Source organism: Ictidomys tridecemlineatus, chromosome 2, assembly GCF_052094955.1.
Source record: "Ictidomys tridecemlineatus isolate mIctTri1 chromosome 2, mIctTri1.hap1, whole genome shotgun sequence".
Taxonomy (NCBI): domain Eukaryota; kingdom Metazoa; phylum Chordata; class Mammalia; order Rodentia; family Sciuridae; genus Ictidomys; species Ictidomys tridecemlineatus.
In genome coordinates, this window is record NC_135478.1 from 192,525,922 (window position 1) to 192,542,760 (window position 16,839).

The 16,839-nt window shown below is 33.8% G+C and overlaps 1 protein-coding gene across 1 annotated transcript in view; it reads left to right on the forward strand.

The window, feature by feature from the left end:
- Positions 1-14,657, forward strand: part of Vwde (von Willebrand factor D and EGF domains) — a 69,942-nt gene extending 55,285 nt beyond the window's left edge. The window contains exons 21-28 of the mRNA XM_078040339.1: positions 950-1,045; positions 1,548-1,643; positions 2,712-2,807; positions 6,480-6,575; positions 6,666-6,761; positions 7,657-7,752; positions 10,524-10,627; positions 13,648-14,657. Of these exons, the coding sequence (XP_077896465.1) occupies positions 950-1,045; positions 1,548-1,643; positions 2,712-2,807; positions 6,480-6,575; positions 6,666-6,761; positions 7,657-7,752; positions 10,524-10,627; positions 13,648-13,662 (695 nt within the window). The 3' untranslated portion in view covers positions 13,663-14,657. The remainder of the gene's footprint in view (positions 1-949; positions 1,046-1,547; positions 1,644-2,711; positions 2,808-6,479; positions 6,576-6,665; positions 6,762-7,656; positions 7,753-10,523; positions 10,628-13,647) is intronic.
- The last annotated feature ends 2,182 nt before the right edge of the window (positions 14,658-16,839 follow it).

Genomic DNA, 16,839 nt, shown 5'->3' on the forward strand with positions numbered 1-16,839 from the left:
ATGTTATTTTCTTTAATAGGCTTTTATAAGATAATTCAGTTTCACTGTGTATATACTAATATGTAGTTATTAATATTGGTGAAAGAGTCCACTTTTTAAGTGTTAACTAAAAATAATTCATTTGAGAATTTTAAAAACTTAAGTTTCAGAAATCAGAGATCCAAAGAATAGTAGCATTTCTTTGGTGAAATTATCTTCTAAAATTTTTTGAAGATTTGGTTTTAGGGTATCATATCTCTACAAATAAGAAGATATAAGGTGGTAATAAGAAGAAACTTAAAAAATTAATTTTAAAAATACATCTTTAGCCATATAATTTGCGTGACTTTAGGTGAAATATTAAGTGGAGAATGTATGAAATAGAATTCCTAAAGCTAGGTAATACTTTAAAGAAATGAGTTAGTTGATATTTTTAAAATAGTTTTTTTTAAAACAATGTATTTTGGTAGATGGTACATATGATTACTAATAAACTGAGTCATGTTAAATGCTTTAATGACAAGGCAAACAAAAAATTAACAAACTAAATTTTTTAGGTCGAACTGAAACTTTCAACAATAGCCTGTGGTGAGAGCCATGTAAATATAGAAATATTCTTTTTTTAGGGTAGAAATATGTAAGTCCAAGATTCATTTTACAGAAGAAGCCTAAGATGATATGTTTCCATTCAGTTAACCAAATTTTTATAAACCTTTTACACAACTGTCTGTGTTGCATTTTCTAGATTTATTTTATAAACCCAAACATGCTGATACCTGGTGAGGGTTTCAGAGTGTGAATCCACACAGTCAGTCCCTCAGAGCTGAATCTCATTGTCAAAGAGAACTGAAGTCATTATAAACTGCTCTTACAATAGGCTTTATTGTGACTGTGCTTCTTAAATATAAATGGATAATTCATTGTGATTATTATTAAGAACCTGACTTAATAATGTAATCTGTTCCTGCAGAACATTGTAGCCCACCTTGTCAACATGGTGGCACGTGCTTGCCTGGCAATCTCTGTACTTGTGCTTATGGTTTTGTGGGATCGAGGTGTGAAACAAGTAAGCCAAGCTCCCTTGCAGTCTGCTATAATGAACTTGCTGCTTTGATGAACTTCTCTTTAACACTAAATGGAATGAACCCAAACCCTAAGTAAAAAACAGTCTTTCATCCTGGGTAGCACTGGGAGCAGTTTGTTCTAAGAAATAACTATTCTTAAACCTACCTTTGAGATAAGATGAATTAAAATGTGCTCATTTGCAAATAAATTTATCTCATTTCATTTATGTCTATAGTCACTTTCATCAGTAGCTAATAATTTCCCCTAAGAGCCAATTTTGTTGACTGTGCAGTTCAATGGTTTTCTACTATCCCCAACTCTATTAGTGAGAAAATAACTGAATATGAAAAGGGAAAAGCATTTAAAGCCAAAGTATAAATTATTTCCATTTTATTCATTAGCAAAAACATTTGGCAGTCATGAGATAATTATATAATAGTTAGAGTGGTGGTGAGCATTCTTCGCCTAACTTGTCTTTCTTTTATCTTCACTATGGGTCTTAGTGGTTTGCAACAGACACTGTGAAAATGGAGGTGCATGTCTTGCACCAGATGTTTGTCAATGCAAGCCTGGTTGGTATGGACCCACCTGTAGTACAGGTAAAATCAGAGTTGTTTGCAATGAATGTGTCCGTTAAAAGAAATTTAAAATGTGCCGATGTTCTAAAGACTTGCATCTAAGAAATGAAACTGATCTGATAAGTAACTTTCATCTTCTTATATTGGACTGGATTATGTCTTATAGCTTTATTGTTATCCAACCATAAACACCCTATTTCATTAAACATCCAGTCAATTCTTAGTTATACAGACAACCATCCTGTTATTCCATTTATTTATCACAATATCAGATTCACTTCTTGGCAGAAATATTTGTGGTTTTTCATGTTTAATTAATTGGCAGTTATTCTAATGACTTTTCTCAATGAAAATTTAATTCAACATTCATAGTTTGCCAACTGTATGTGAAGCATGACGCAAAGGGAAACAAAGATCAATTTGATTTTGCCCTCATTTCAAGTAGAATATTGATAGTTAAGGAGACCTGGGACGCAGCTGTAAAAAACACAAGACCAGGACAAGTTGGGATATGATAAGTAATATCGTTGAAGCACAGTTCCTTGAAAGCAAAGATGGAAATCAGTTCTGGCAAATGGAGTTTGGAAGAAAATAAAGTTCTAGTAGACTTTGGAATACGCTGAAAAATGGAATGGAGTGCTTTTTAAACAAAATAAAGGTAATAGAGTAAATACAAAGAAATGTTTTTGAGAGTTCTGAGACCTGAGTAGTGTCCCTGTTTCATTTGGGAAGGAGACAGAGAGGTACACTTAGCCCCACTGGTTCCAGCAGGTTACAAGTCATCTCATTAGTGCTATTGAATGAATCGTGTGCTCTTAACTTAGTCATTTTTTTTTTGAGCTTACCAAGGGCATTCTAAATTCTACTCACACACTCCACATTCTAAGTTTAATATTATTTGTAAACTTAATGAATACACTTTGAAAGCTATTATGCAGTTATTTCATGCCTCTTACGTTTGGCAAGGTCTAATGAATTATAGGTGCTCCATTTTGTATGGAGCTCCATTTCTGTGCAGCTTTCCTTTTAAAATTTAATTTTTAAAATAATAATACTTTTATGATCTCTTTCCCTTTTGCTGTTCATTAGCTTTGTGTGACCCTGTTTGCCTCAATGGTGGCTCCTGTTACAAGCCAAACGCTTGCCTCTGCCCGAATGGATTTTTTGGTGCACACTGTCAGAACGGTAATGATTCTTTCTTGATAAGTCAAAAAGTCAAATGGAATGTTAGACATCAATAGAGCTTTGAGAAAACATTAGAGAAGTTTGAAAGTGGAAGCTGCTATTTGTTTCTTCTATTTATTGTGATGCTGCAGGTCTAGCCATCAAATGACCAGCTCATACAAAGGGTATTGGAGTTATTAAGTAAAATGGTTTTAGTTATTCAATGTATGTTAGGCTTACAACCTTGGCATTTATCAGTGCTTTATATAACAAAGATATGAAACCAATAAGCGAAGTTTTCATGCAGTTTCCAGTGAAATTATATCATTTTACTTGCCGTCATAGCAAAAATGTTTGATTTATAAGCTACTGTCTATTGATTTCCCACAATCTCTCTTGACTTTAGTTTCATTAAACATTTATGAAGAATCATCTATGCACAGCTCTCTGCAAGATGGTGTGGAGACATAAAAATGCATCATATTCTTTGTGACCCATTATTTCCTTCAAATAGTTAATGCTGTAGGGCTTTCTTCAGAGCAATGGGAATGTCTTGAGGGTGAGAGTATAGGTAGGAATTAATGTCAATAAATTTTTAAAAATATATTTTCTCTATCTTCATATTTTGAGTTACACAAAATATAGAGTTAACTTTTTAGTACAGAACATATAAGCACATCATCATAATTTAATTCATAAAATTTATACTTTCCTAGCAAGGATAGAATTTGATTTCCAATTCTTATTATTTTTTAATTTGGAAGTTGGCTAGGATTCTTAAGATGAAACTGAAGTAGAGAAGAAACCATCACTCAAACACAAGACATATGGGCCTAGAGAACATATCCTCTCATCCATATTTCCTCCATTGTGAAATGGAGGAAGCAAAGACTAAGTAGGCAAATCTTAGAAGCTAAGAGATTGCAATTAAATCCATGGTGAAGAATTATAAGTGTAATTCTGAGTAGAAAAAATAAGGAGAGAAATGAAAAGCTTACATGTGCCTTGCTAATTTCAGATGTAAGACATAGAAAACTTCTCAAAACTATATGCCAACTGTGAAACTAGATAAAAGAGGGAATCTCTAAGTAATTTAGTTGAACGAAAAAGTATCTATGGAACATATGCCTTTTTCAACAGCAGGTTGCTATAGTGAGATAAGAGCAAGTATGAGAATTGCCCCCTGTTGCAACTTCCTAGCTGGCATAGACTTTGACAACTTCCTGTAAATCTTCAGGCTTCATATTTCCTGGCTTTCAGGTTTGACCTAAACACTATTACATTATATCCACTGTGAGTCCAAATGTTGGGCAGGGAAGATGACACACATTAAAAGAAGTTGAATAAAATTAGGCAAAATGTGATTAAAAGTAAATACGAGGGACTGTTTGTACAATAGAATTTCAAAAGAGGAAGACAAAAATTTGGCTGGGAACATCACAATATTATTATACTACTCTTTAAAAAAAATGTCAGGGTTAAAGTGTATGTCTGAAGATGTATAACCACATCTTCCAGTTTCCTTCACCTCCTAAAATCCTCAGTTACTTGGTTCAACCTGGGCATTGTTGGGAGAACCATCTGAGGCCTGAAGAATCTGGTAGGAGGGTTGGTTTTCTCCTAAAATTCCTTTTCTAACCTGGGATGATGGCTAGATGACTAAGTTCAAATTTTATTCTCTTTATATATATTATTTCAATCATATGTGCTTTTTGTATAAATGTATTTGTCTCTACACTCAAGACTTTGTGAATTGTTATAAGGCTGTATACCATAAGCAACTTGGGGTTTATTATTTTAGTGTTAAGTTCCCAATCATAGGTATTTACTATGGTGCTTCTGTAGTGGAAAAAAAGACCTTTATTTCTAATAAATAGAAATCATATTAAATTATGTAAAGAATGGGAAAGAGAACACATAAGAACATTCTACCACTAATAAAACATAACATATACCTGTTTATAATTCTCCATGTGTAGGTTTTTTATCAGTCAGTATTTGATGTGTAACAAACAATCCCCCAAATCTCAGTGTCCAGCAATATGCATTTATTTCCCTGACTCACAAACAATACAGGTTGTCTGGACTTGACTGTAGACTGCTTCACCTGTCTGTCTTCCTCCAGAGACCCACATCTATCTGGTGTATGCCTTTCTCAAGCAAAGATCAGGAGAGCAAGAGGCCAAGGCAAACTACCCTGAATATTTAGAGAGTCTGCTTATATCATGTCTGCTGTCAGGCCAATGGTCAAATTAAGTCCTGTGGCAAAACCCAATAACTACAGGATGAGAAAATAAACCCCACCTCCAATGTGGTGGGTACAAAGTCACCTGGAAGAAGGCATGGCTAAACAAGAGTGAAAAATTGGGAGAAATAATCTATAATCTAACCTAACTCCGTGTCATAGCTAATGACAGGTTACTGTCACTGTTTTCTTTTCCATGCTTCAATAAAGACTGTTGAACAAATGCTTTAAAAAATAAGAAAGTATTCATAAAATATCAGAGAAAGTAGAGTCAAGCATGAGCCAGAAGAGGCTCAGTATAACGTAGTGGAAACTATCCATTCTCTAAAAGCATCCATTTGTATTGTTTTTTTGTACTTGAAGTGCTTTTTATTTATAAATCCATTTGATGTCAGTGAGATTTTTCTTACAGTCTTTAGAAGTGAAGAAAGCAGCTAATAAGGTGGGTTTAATTCAAACTGGAATTCAAGTCTTTTGGTAATGACAGTCCCATTACTAAAACCTGTCAATTTGAAATTAATTTTAAAAATACAAACTAAAATACACTTAACTATCATTCAAGGAAAAATTGAATTTAAAAATTTTCAGGCATTTCTGTCTCATATTAATAAGAAAGGAAGGATGGAAGGAAGGAAGGAAGGAAGAAGAGAGGGAGGGAGGGAGGGAAAGAGGAAGGGAAAGAAGAAAAGGAGAAAAGCATAACTGCATTTAGTGGTGGTGTAGCTAAGAGTTAGAGCATGTGCTTAGCATGTACAAGCTCTGGATTTGATTCCCAGGAGGAAAAAAAAAAGAAGTGAAAGAAAAAAAGAAAAACCTTTCATAAAATAACTCAACCTCTGAATGTCATGAGACAGAATCCTAAAAATAGAAGATACTAGTAAATTATAAGTTTTGAAGAAATATTACTAACAACCACTAAGAATTATTGTCAAAAGATTCTATCAAGGATTCACAAGAACCAGTCACACTAAACTGCATCAAAAGTATTCAAACGTTAAAGGTTTTTTGATATTTTTGTGATATGTGACAAATTGTAGAGATTTTTCTGATTTCCAAAAGAGCAAAACATTCTTATTTTGAGGTAAGTTCTGATTTATTTTCTTGGTTGTGTCCTGATCATTTTATGCTTCATTTACTTCACAGTATGGTAAGACCAGACCAAAGCAAAGGTTCATAATATATATACTATAATACTGAGGACTTCATTTGTTATGAATACTACTCTCATATATTTCAAATTGTGCTAACCCACTAGCAGCTTATGGCTATAAGCATCATATTTTATGATATAGAAAGGACAGTTTTAATGACTTGTAGTTGTAATCTTTTATTTTAATAGCACATTCCTCTGCCTTATGGCCCCATAGATAGCAAGCACAGGATGCAATATGCAGTACATAATAACCGAATATGTAATATTCACACATTGCTGCCATGTGTTCTTTTAGCTATCTGTCACCCTCCCTGCAAGAATGGTGGCCACTGCATGAGAAATAATGTGTGTGTCTGCCGTGAAGGATACACTGGTAGGAGATGCCAAAAAAGTAAGACACTACTAAACCTATATACAGACTACAGGTAAAGCAAATAAAACTGTTGCCATTTAAAGCTAATATTTCATGTTTCCCCTCAAGGCATCTGTGATCCCATGTGCATGAATGGAGGCAAATGTGTGGGACCAAACATTTGCTCCTGCTCTTCCGGTTGGAGTGGGAAAAGATGCAATATACGTAAGAAGAATACTCTTAAAATGCCAAAGTCGGGGCTGCTGTTTTTTCTCAGTGTTAGAGCACTTGCCTAGCATGTTTGAGGCACTAGATTTAATTCTCAGCACCAAATAAAAATAAATAAATTAAATAAAGGTATAAGAAAATACAATAACATTTTTAAAAAAGATAGATATCTTAAAAAAACAATGTCTACATCCTTTGTGGGAAGATTAAGCAAAATATAAGACAAAAAAAGTTTTCTTTGTTTTTATTTGTTTTAATTTTGGTGTATTCATTCCTGTATTAGAAGATATCTTTGAAATAGAATAAAATGAGAAGTTCTCTGAACCTAGTTTTTCAGGTCAGCAGAGGAAGTGGTACATTGTATTTCCTAGTTTCCTACTGTTTGCCCAGGATAAATAACAAAGTCTTTATATTATATTCTCCTAAACTGAAGTAGGGCTCAGTGGGCAGTTTACAAAACTGTGGATTCCTTGGCATCAAAAGAAACCACGCAATTCAGACTTTTTCAAGTGAGAGATCCTACTGCCTCTCAGACTGATTAGTACCTGAGATGATGGCACTTCTCATTCAAATATTTCCTTTTATCCTTTCTGTAAAATTACTCTAAATTAGAAGCAATTATAGTGCATAGATCAAGGTGAAAAATGAGAAGTAACATATATGTCCAACAATTGAAGGAAACATACCACAATACTTTCAAATAATGGAATGTATATTATTGCACAACCATTACAATCACACTTTCTAGGACTACAGAGTAACGTTGGAAAATGTTCTTTGATAAAATATCCATTGACTTTTAACTGTTTTTCTTTAATTAAAATTCATGTGGTTTATGATAAGATTTGAGTAGTAATGTAAAATTTTAACTTGTTTATATTTCTATTTGTAGCTATTTGCTTTCAGAAATGTAAAAACGGTGGTGAGTGCATTGCCCCCAGCATCTGCCACTGTCCTCCCACCTGGGAAGGAGTGCAGTGTCAAATACGTAAGCCCATAGGATTTTTTTCTACGATATATTCATATTGGAACCCATTATAATAATTAAATATGACTTTAGGAGAAATCCATAATGGAAAAAACTACAGAATACTGATTCTTTTAAAAAATTATTTTACAGCTGGGCATGGTGGCTCATGGCTATAGTCCCAGTGACTCAGGAAACTGAGGAAGATGGATTGTAAGCTCAAGGCCAGCCCCAGCAGTTAGGGAGGCCCTAGGTAATTTAGTGAGACCCTGTCTCAAAATGAAATAAATAGATAAATAAGGGCTGGGGGATATGGCACAGTGGTTAAGCACCCTGTGTTCAAGCCCCATAACTATCCCCCTAAATGACTTTAGAAATAAAAAAAATTACTCAATTTTATATTTACTTATAAAAAAAATATGATATAATATATAATTTTTTGTGGCATGGTTTCAAATTATGTTCTGTGGGTTGCCAGTGCAGTTTCCTTAGATGGGACTAAGGAAAGTTTAATATGCAGAAGTTCAAATGTTATTTGTTATAGGATAAATATACACCTATAATGGAAATCTTAGAAATTATGGAAAAAATAGCAAAAACTTAATCACTCCAAATTTCACCACCCAGAATTATCTTATGTTATTTTTTTAGTATTTTATGCATTTCCATCCATATTTATTCATAAAGTAAATCTTGGGCTATAGAAAAAATAAAATTTATCCACATTTGAAATTTCTGAAAACTTTAAATAACATGTTAAAATATTAACAAAGATTAGCTTAATGGGAAAAATGTGAAGGCCTCCAAAAATACCTTCAAAGATCAATAATTACATAATTTCAAATTTGCTGGCCAGTTGAAATTTATAATTGATACATAATTATGCCTTTTACTCGAAATAAGTCTCTTTGAAAGAAAATGTCTTATGAACCACACTATGGTTTTCCTGCATCAGAAATTTTGCATTTAATGACTCTTAGCCGTAATTGTGTTTGTAATTGTAACTATAATTTATTATTTCTTATTTAGAAAATATATCAAAGTACTATTGAGGACAAGTACTTAACATAAGAAATGTGTGCTCAAAAATTGATAATTGTGATTGGAAGTTAGACATGATAAATAGCTAGAATGGAAGAACAATCAACCTCAACCTGGGTTGCTCATTCTGGAGAGTAGTCTATGCAGATCATGAGAAAGATGAGAAGATGCTAAAAGCACAGGGATGTGGAAATAGACCCGAGTGATCATAGATTGAGGTTTTTTTTGTGTGTGCACAGATTCAAGTACACTGAAGCATCTTTATGTAAATTTAAAACAAACTAACATCAACTTCCTCAAAATTGCTTGTCCAGAAATTTGTCTTAAATATATTGACTGTTACCTAAACATGTGTGTTACTGCCATCTGTTGGAAAATTGTTATAATAACTATTTCAATGTATGATGGCTAAGAGTGCCTCCTCAGCTATGGAGGACTTGTGCAGCACACAACCCAGCTGACTACATATGGCAGCCCTGATGAAAACATAGCTGTCAGTGTTGCATTTATATCAAAGGGAATATTATTCTTGAAATGTTTAAGCTTTTATTATGAGACATTGAAGTAGTATCACTCCTATGAAAAGCAATTGTATTGTATGTCATTTTATAGTCTGCTCATTTTCACTCAATATCACTTCAAACCGTTTACTAGGTCCTAAAAGAACATAATGTTAAACCACACATTAGGTTCCATAATATAAATATCATAATTTACTTAATCTTTCCCTTTATGTTGCACATTTAATTATTTATAAGTATAAAAAACATTTTTAATGGTAGATGATAGAAAAATAAATAGGCAGATTGGGGTGTGTGTGTGTTTGTGTGTGTGTGTGTGTGGTTAGAATGGCCTTGGAAGATATTTCAAGAAAGACATTTCTAGTACAGTGTCATAAGTTTAAGTTTCCAACAGTTGTTGTACATTAAATAGTCGAGGATATTATATAAAAATTTCTGGTTTTTTTTATACAAAAACCAGTCCTGAATTGTCTCTTTTAAATCTTTTCCAAGCTTTTAAAAAGAAAGTTATAAATACTATCTTCTATTTGAACTCTTTGTAAAAAATAAATACAGGTATTTCAAGTACTCTAAAAAGTAGCCAGTAAAGCCGGGCATGGTGAGACACATCTGTAATCCCAGTAACTCAGGCGTCTGAGGCAGGAGGAAAACATGTTTGAGGCTAGTCTTAGCAAATTAGCAAAATACTGTCTCAAATTTTAAAAAATAATAAAATGAAAAGGGGGGAGTGTAGTTCAGTGATTGAGTACCCCCAACCCTCAGTACTGAAAAAAAAAATGAAAGAAATTTGGCTTATTTCAATAATACCTTTATAGAATTGTAAAAATATTGTCTGAATTTAGGGTGTTTTGTTTTTTCGTGTGTGTGTGTGTGTGTGTGTGTGTGTGTGTGTGTGTGTGAGAGATCCATGGATGATTCACTAATAGATTATTTTCACCTGCTTATTTTCTGTTAATATAATCACTGGAAAAATTAAGGATACATATTTTGCTTACATTATTTTTATTTTTATGGTCAAAAATCATTCATTTTATATATTTTTAACTGATACATTTATGAAGTATCATGTTATGTTTCAATACATGTATACATGTGTTATATGACAGCTTCTTATGACTGTATCAATGGCCATTACTACAATTGATCAAATATCTTTAAACCACTAAAACAGGATATGTCACAAGCATTTACTATCAAAAGATGTTAATTATAAAAATTTGTGTATTGCAGCAATTTGTAATCAAAAATGTCTTTATGGAGGCAGATGTGCATTTCCCAATGTGTGTTCTTGCCGGACTGGATATTCTGGAGTCAAATGTGAAAAGAAAGTTCAGGTATTTAAAACTTTAAAAAGAAAACAAATATTAGATATAACATCTGCATATGTATTCTACATATTCTACATAATTAACCCTGTTAATGTTTTATTTCCAGAATAAAAAAGCATACAAGGTATTATGCTTAACATTTAGAATGTCCCCCATGTGTCAGGCAGCACAGCAATTTTCAGTGGTAAAAGATTGGATCATGAGGGTCTGACCTCATCAGAGGATTAATAATTTCAATGGTTGTACTAGAAAGTGGTTTAAAAAAAAAAAAAAGATAGGCAGATGGGACATGGCTGGAGAAAGTAGGCCATAGGGGGTGGGGAGCATGTCCTTGGGGACTCTATCTGTTCTAGCCTGGCCCCCTTCTGGCTGTCAGTCTGTCTTCCCCGCCCCCCTCCCCCATTCCGCCACCCATGCCAGGAACTGAGCAACTTTCTTTGCCATGCCCTTCTGCCATGATACCTTGTAGCAGTCCAGAGAAGCTCTGACACCATAAGCCCAACTAAATCTTTTCTCTTCTAAGGTGTTCCTGTCAGGAATTTTGGTCATGGAGATGAAAAGATGACTAATGTATAGAGGTTGAATATTTGCCTCTAAAACTAAAAATAACCATTCCAGTGTTATCTTAGAGTTTTCACACAAAATTTTGATATGAGAATTTCAGAGTATAGGTACAACTGCCAAGTATAATGCAGGATTTCCTGACAGTGGAGCAAATATTACAAAATATGGACATAAGACATTACTCATTTATGTTTTGGTCAAATACCATATCAAGAGACCACCCTTATCTCTCTCAAAAAACTCCACTACTTTTAAATTAGTGAAACACTATTGATTTGGTGGTGGCCTTAAACATTTTCAGTGGGTCATGTGACACAAAATTTTATCTATTCTCACTATTTTCCCTGACAGAAATGCTTTCTCATTGCTTTTTGTTAAAATTCATTTCTAGGAAAATAATAGAAATTCTTGCTATCATTAGAAGTAGGATTTCTTTGTATTTCAGGAATCAAGGGACCAAGAGAAGAACAGAGGTTTTCTTAGAGTTGTTGAAATTTTCCAACATTTACTTGTAAAGCCAGTGCTAGAATCACCTATTTAAACTTTCCCTTGATCATATTTCTGCATATAAAATTAAACTGCATTCTGTTTGGTTTCTATTCCGAAATTTACAAATGTCAGTGGACAAGATATGTTTTTTCTCCTAATTCCTCCACATACCAGGGTTGCTTCGAACACACAGCAAAAGCAATGATTTCTTAAAGCCAAATGCAGGAGTTTTAATTTAAAAAAAAAATGATTGTATGTTATTTAGCACTTCAAAAGGCCCAAGGGTCATGAATATCAAAGTGTGCTAGAATATTATAATTTGAAAAATAATAATAAATTTTCTTCTTGAAGATGGATACTGAATCAGTCTGACTTAGAAGCAAAGTAGATTTATGTATGTTTTTCTCCTAGCACTGGTGTTTATCCTGTAAGAATATGGGTCCAGGGAGAAAAAAAATGAAATAAAATAAAAAACATCAAAATAGGATTCTGGACTGGAAATCAAAAATCAAAAGTTATTGAGTACTTATTTTATTAGATACTATTGTGAAAAACAAAAATAAAAGCTTGAGTTCTCTGGATTTGAAGACAGCCTCACTGTATTTTACTTTAATTTTATTTGAGCCTTTGATGGAACAGAAAACCTTATAACTTCAAAAGCTCTTTACTCCACTTTGACAGTACTAAAGTAGGTAGCCTCTCTGTGTTCTATTTTTTTTTCTATATTTATTTGCTCTCTGAGTCCTTCCTCATATGATCAATAATAAATCATCTTCACCCCCATTATTGTTTCCATGGTGACACCTGGAGTCTTCCCAGGGAAAAGGAGCAGAAGGTCATAGAGAAAGGAAAGAGTGAGAAGGAGTAGGACCACGTGTCCGACTCACTGTAACCCACTCTCCCTGGTTCTTGGCTTCAGTCCTCACTCTGGCATTCTGTTGCGCATGGTCTCCACTTGTGAGCCCTCTGTCTCAGCCTCTCAAGTCACTCAGATTACAGGCATGCACCACTGTTCCTAGTTATGTTTTTAATATTCTTTGGCTCTTAAACAGAGGGTAAAAAAAAAATTCTCTTTAGCAGGGATAAAAGCATCCATGACCCATGGGTATTCACAGAACCTTCCCTAAAGCCTTCCCTTGCTTCTCCACCCAGCTTTCTAAAGGAGACTTCAAGCTGGCTAATAGCCCAGGTCCTTCTTCTAGCACCTTGGGAGAGTGGATTGGGGGGGGAAGTGGAGGATACAGATTAGATTGCTAGAATTTTAATTAAATAGGGAATTTTTGGCTAGAGACAAAAGACACAGAGCAAGAGGAAAACAGACTAAGGAAGATAGAGGTGCTGAAGTGGGCAGGTTGATGAAAAGCTTTAAGAAATGTCATAACCTGTGTTGCTGTTGGGTGTACTTCCAATTGACCTTGCTGCTTGTTCACTGTGTGAGTTTAGGCTAGTTATTTAACTTGCCTGAACCTCAGTTACATTATCTCTAATATGGGATATTGGCCTCTACCAAATATCAATAGAAAAGATATGTTTTCTGTCCTAATTCCTAATTTCTGTACAGGTCCTAGTACGTAGCAAATACTATGCAATAGTTTATCACATTGAATAGAGAAACAGAGAGAGGTAGTAAAGAAAAGGATTGAGAATGAGAATTGAGAAAAATGTTAAAATGCATTTTGAATATCTAGTCTTCCACGAAGGATATTGGGGAGGGGGATGGGTTAAAATCCATTTCTTGAATGGAATGCTTTGCCAAGATCAAATTATATTCAAGTCCTATTCATTACAATTTCTCTGACCTTTCAATATGATCTTGATTAAATCCCAGGCTTATGAAAACAAAAAAACTAGTGTAGTGACAAATAGAACTGGAAGCACTCTATTAAGTCAGAGGGAAAGAGTAAGAAAATAAAGATCAAGGGTTAAAGGATTTTCTACTAATCACTGAACTTGTTTCCCTCTTCTTACTGCAGATAAAACATCATTGAACAACATCAAGTATATGAATTCCAAGCCTATATGTTAAGAATTGAAATATTTCATTCAGAAAAAGATGAAGATGACTCAAAGTTTATTTGATCATCATTGAGAAGATCAAAGAAACTAATAGCATATACAATGGTCTGACTCGTCAATGTTAGAGAAAAGCAAAAAATGACATTCAGTTAACCTACAATTGACTTTGAAATTTGATTCAGTATGTATGCATTAAGATGATATATTGGGTATTTTGGTCATTTATAATATTTAGTTAACTGAATATTTTTCCATTCTTGTGACTGTCTCTATATCATCAGGGGTCAGTCATCATAATAGATGTCACTTGATGTCTCTCATATATAAGGTGTTTCATGCAGAATAGGGGATTCTCAGGATTGTTGAAGGAACTGGGGATTAGAATGGGGAGGTAGAGTCAGAAAAGCAGCCGCCAATGTTTGGAGAGGCTGGCACTGAAGTTTCCAGCCTAGAGCACCAAATAGTTACCTTTCAGAAGCTTTCTTGGACCTGCTGCAATACTTGAGAATCTTTAAAACCTAACACCAGCTCTCTCGGGCAAAGTAGATCATTCTCAAAAATGTGCTAGGGAAGCCACTCTGAATCTTCCACCTATCCATTCACTTGTGGAAAATGGTGGTTTCCTCTTCATCTCCTTCTATAACTCTCCAGTAATTTCTTCTCACTGGCAAACTCTAACCTAGAGGAACATAGAGAAGCAGATCATGGGAAGAATTATGCTTTTTATACTCAGAAAGAAATGGAGTGTTGCTGTGGACCATCAGTGAGCTGACACATGACATGCTGAGAATTCTTCATCTTCTTGTTTTTTACTATATTCCAGAGGTCAAAGCCACCGCTTTTCATTGGTAAAAAATATCATGTTTAGTTTAGTTTGTTTTTTTTTCCACTCCAGTCTTTATTGTTCTGACCTATATACCATTCCCAGGAAAGGGTAGAAGAAATAAAATTTTTTGGTTTTAAAATATTTACTTTCATTGTGTTTATGTGTGAAAAGAATCCCACATGTATGTGGTATGAATACCATGAGTGCTGTGGTTTGGACAAGTGCCCCGCAAAGGTCCAGGGGCTAAAAAGTTTGGCACTCAGCTTGGAGCTGTCAGGAAGTGGTGAAAACTTTAAAAGGCTGGGCCTGGTGGGAAGTCCTTGGGTGTTTGGGGTACACTCTCAAAGGGAATAATGGAACCTTGACCCCTTTCTCTTCCTCTCTTTCACTTTCTGGTCATGAGAGGAGCAGTTTTGTTGTGTCACACACTTCCATCATGATGGGCCACAGGCCCAGAGCAACAGGGCAACAGATCATGGATGGAAACTTCCAAAACCCTGAGCCCAAATAAACGTTTGCTCAAGTTTATTAATCTCAAGTATTTGTTATAGTGACAGAAAGTTGAAAAGAAATTATTCATTTCAGTGTAGGAGTGGAGAGAGATGATCACAAAACCAAATCCTACAAATAGCAAAAGAAAATTTTCAAAGCCAGCCTCAGCAATTTAGCAAAGTTGTAAGCAATCTAGTGAGACCTTGTCTCTAAATTTAAAAAAATAAATAAATAAATAAGGGGGGAGGGTGGGAATGTGGCTCAGTAGTTAAACACCCTTGGGTTCAATTCCTGGTGCAAAAACAAAAAGCAAATTTGTAGTGGTGCTTAAGAAAAGCAAATTTAGATTCCATAAATTGCTGAGAAGCAGCTAATGTCAACAGGGAATATACATATAATTGAAACTTGCTTCAGAGAAACACGTAATTGCCAGTTAGTGAGAATTATCTATCCTCCTTTTCTTGACTATTTCATATTTGAACTCAACCTTTTCAAAAAATATTTTAACCATAACCATTTTAAATTATGTAAATTTATAAAATTCATTTTTTTCTTTTAAACAGACTGAAAATTCCTAAGCTGTATGTAAACTATAAGATAAAGTAAGACATGATTAGAATAAAATTACATGATATTTTATCTTATGTTACCACAAATTCAGAAATACAAATTCAAAATAAGCATTCAAAACTTGATGTATATTTAAATTTAAAAGATCTTATAGAAAATATGAGTATAACAGAGGAAAAATGCTGTTGTCGAAAAAAATTAATAATGTTTTAAAGTTAATAATTGGAAGTGAAATCACAGCTATGAAAGTGGTTATAATTTGGGGGGTTTTGGGCACTGGAGATTGGACTCAGGGGCACTCAACTACTGAGCCACATCCCAGCCCTATTTTGTATTTTATTTAGAGACAGGGTCTCACTGAGTTGCTTAGTGCCTCACCATTGCTGAGGCTCGCTTTGAACTTGCCATCCTCCTGCCTCAGCCTCCTGTGCTGCTGGGATTACAGGATAATTTTTACATTAAAATCTATGCCAACTTTTCTCAGTATGCAACATGGTAATTCCATCAGGACTCTTACTAAATTGATTTTTCATGTAATCTTTTATGACTAAAAAAGTGTAATTGTTCCAAGGTATATTCTGAAGTACCTAAACTAATACATTATTTTTTTTCATAAACACTTTCTAGATTCATACCAAGAATCCCAAGGTAAAATTAAAATATTAACCTATATACTATCCATCTTATAATATGTTTAATGGACCTGTATATGTTAATAGTGAAGAAATGGTACAGCTTTTTAAGTTTTATATAAAAACAACTTTTATGAATGTCAGTGTCTCAAGGAAATGAAAGTAATGTTTTAAAAATACAATGTAAGTTTAGAAATGCAAGTAATTTGAATTTTTTGTTTATTTCTTGGTGATATTTTTTGCATCGATTAACTTAAAAGTATTTCATTTGAAAGCTAGAAAATACTTTGAAGATAATGAGTGTTTAAGGAGTTGGGCAAAAGTTCTTTAAAATTTGTAATTTTCAAGGATTTATTTGCAAATCATTTTCCAAAAGGAATTCAAATCATAGACCTTTTTTCACTTCTTTGTGCTTTTCCATGTTAACATGAAACAAAAGGTTTGCATTATCAACTATTCCTAAACTTCTTTTGACCTGCATAAAGAACATCATTTCTCTAAACTTCAGAATATGCCTATTCTGAAATATCAAAATATCATTATTCTTTTTGATTGTATTATAAATTTATCTTAATTTTCATATTCACATATTATAAAACTTATTGTACCTGTAACATACAAAATAAAAT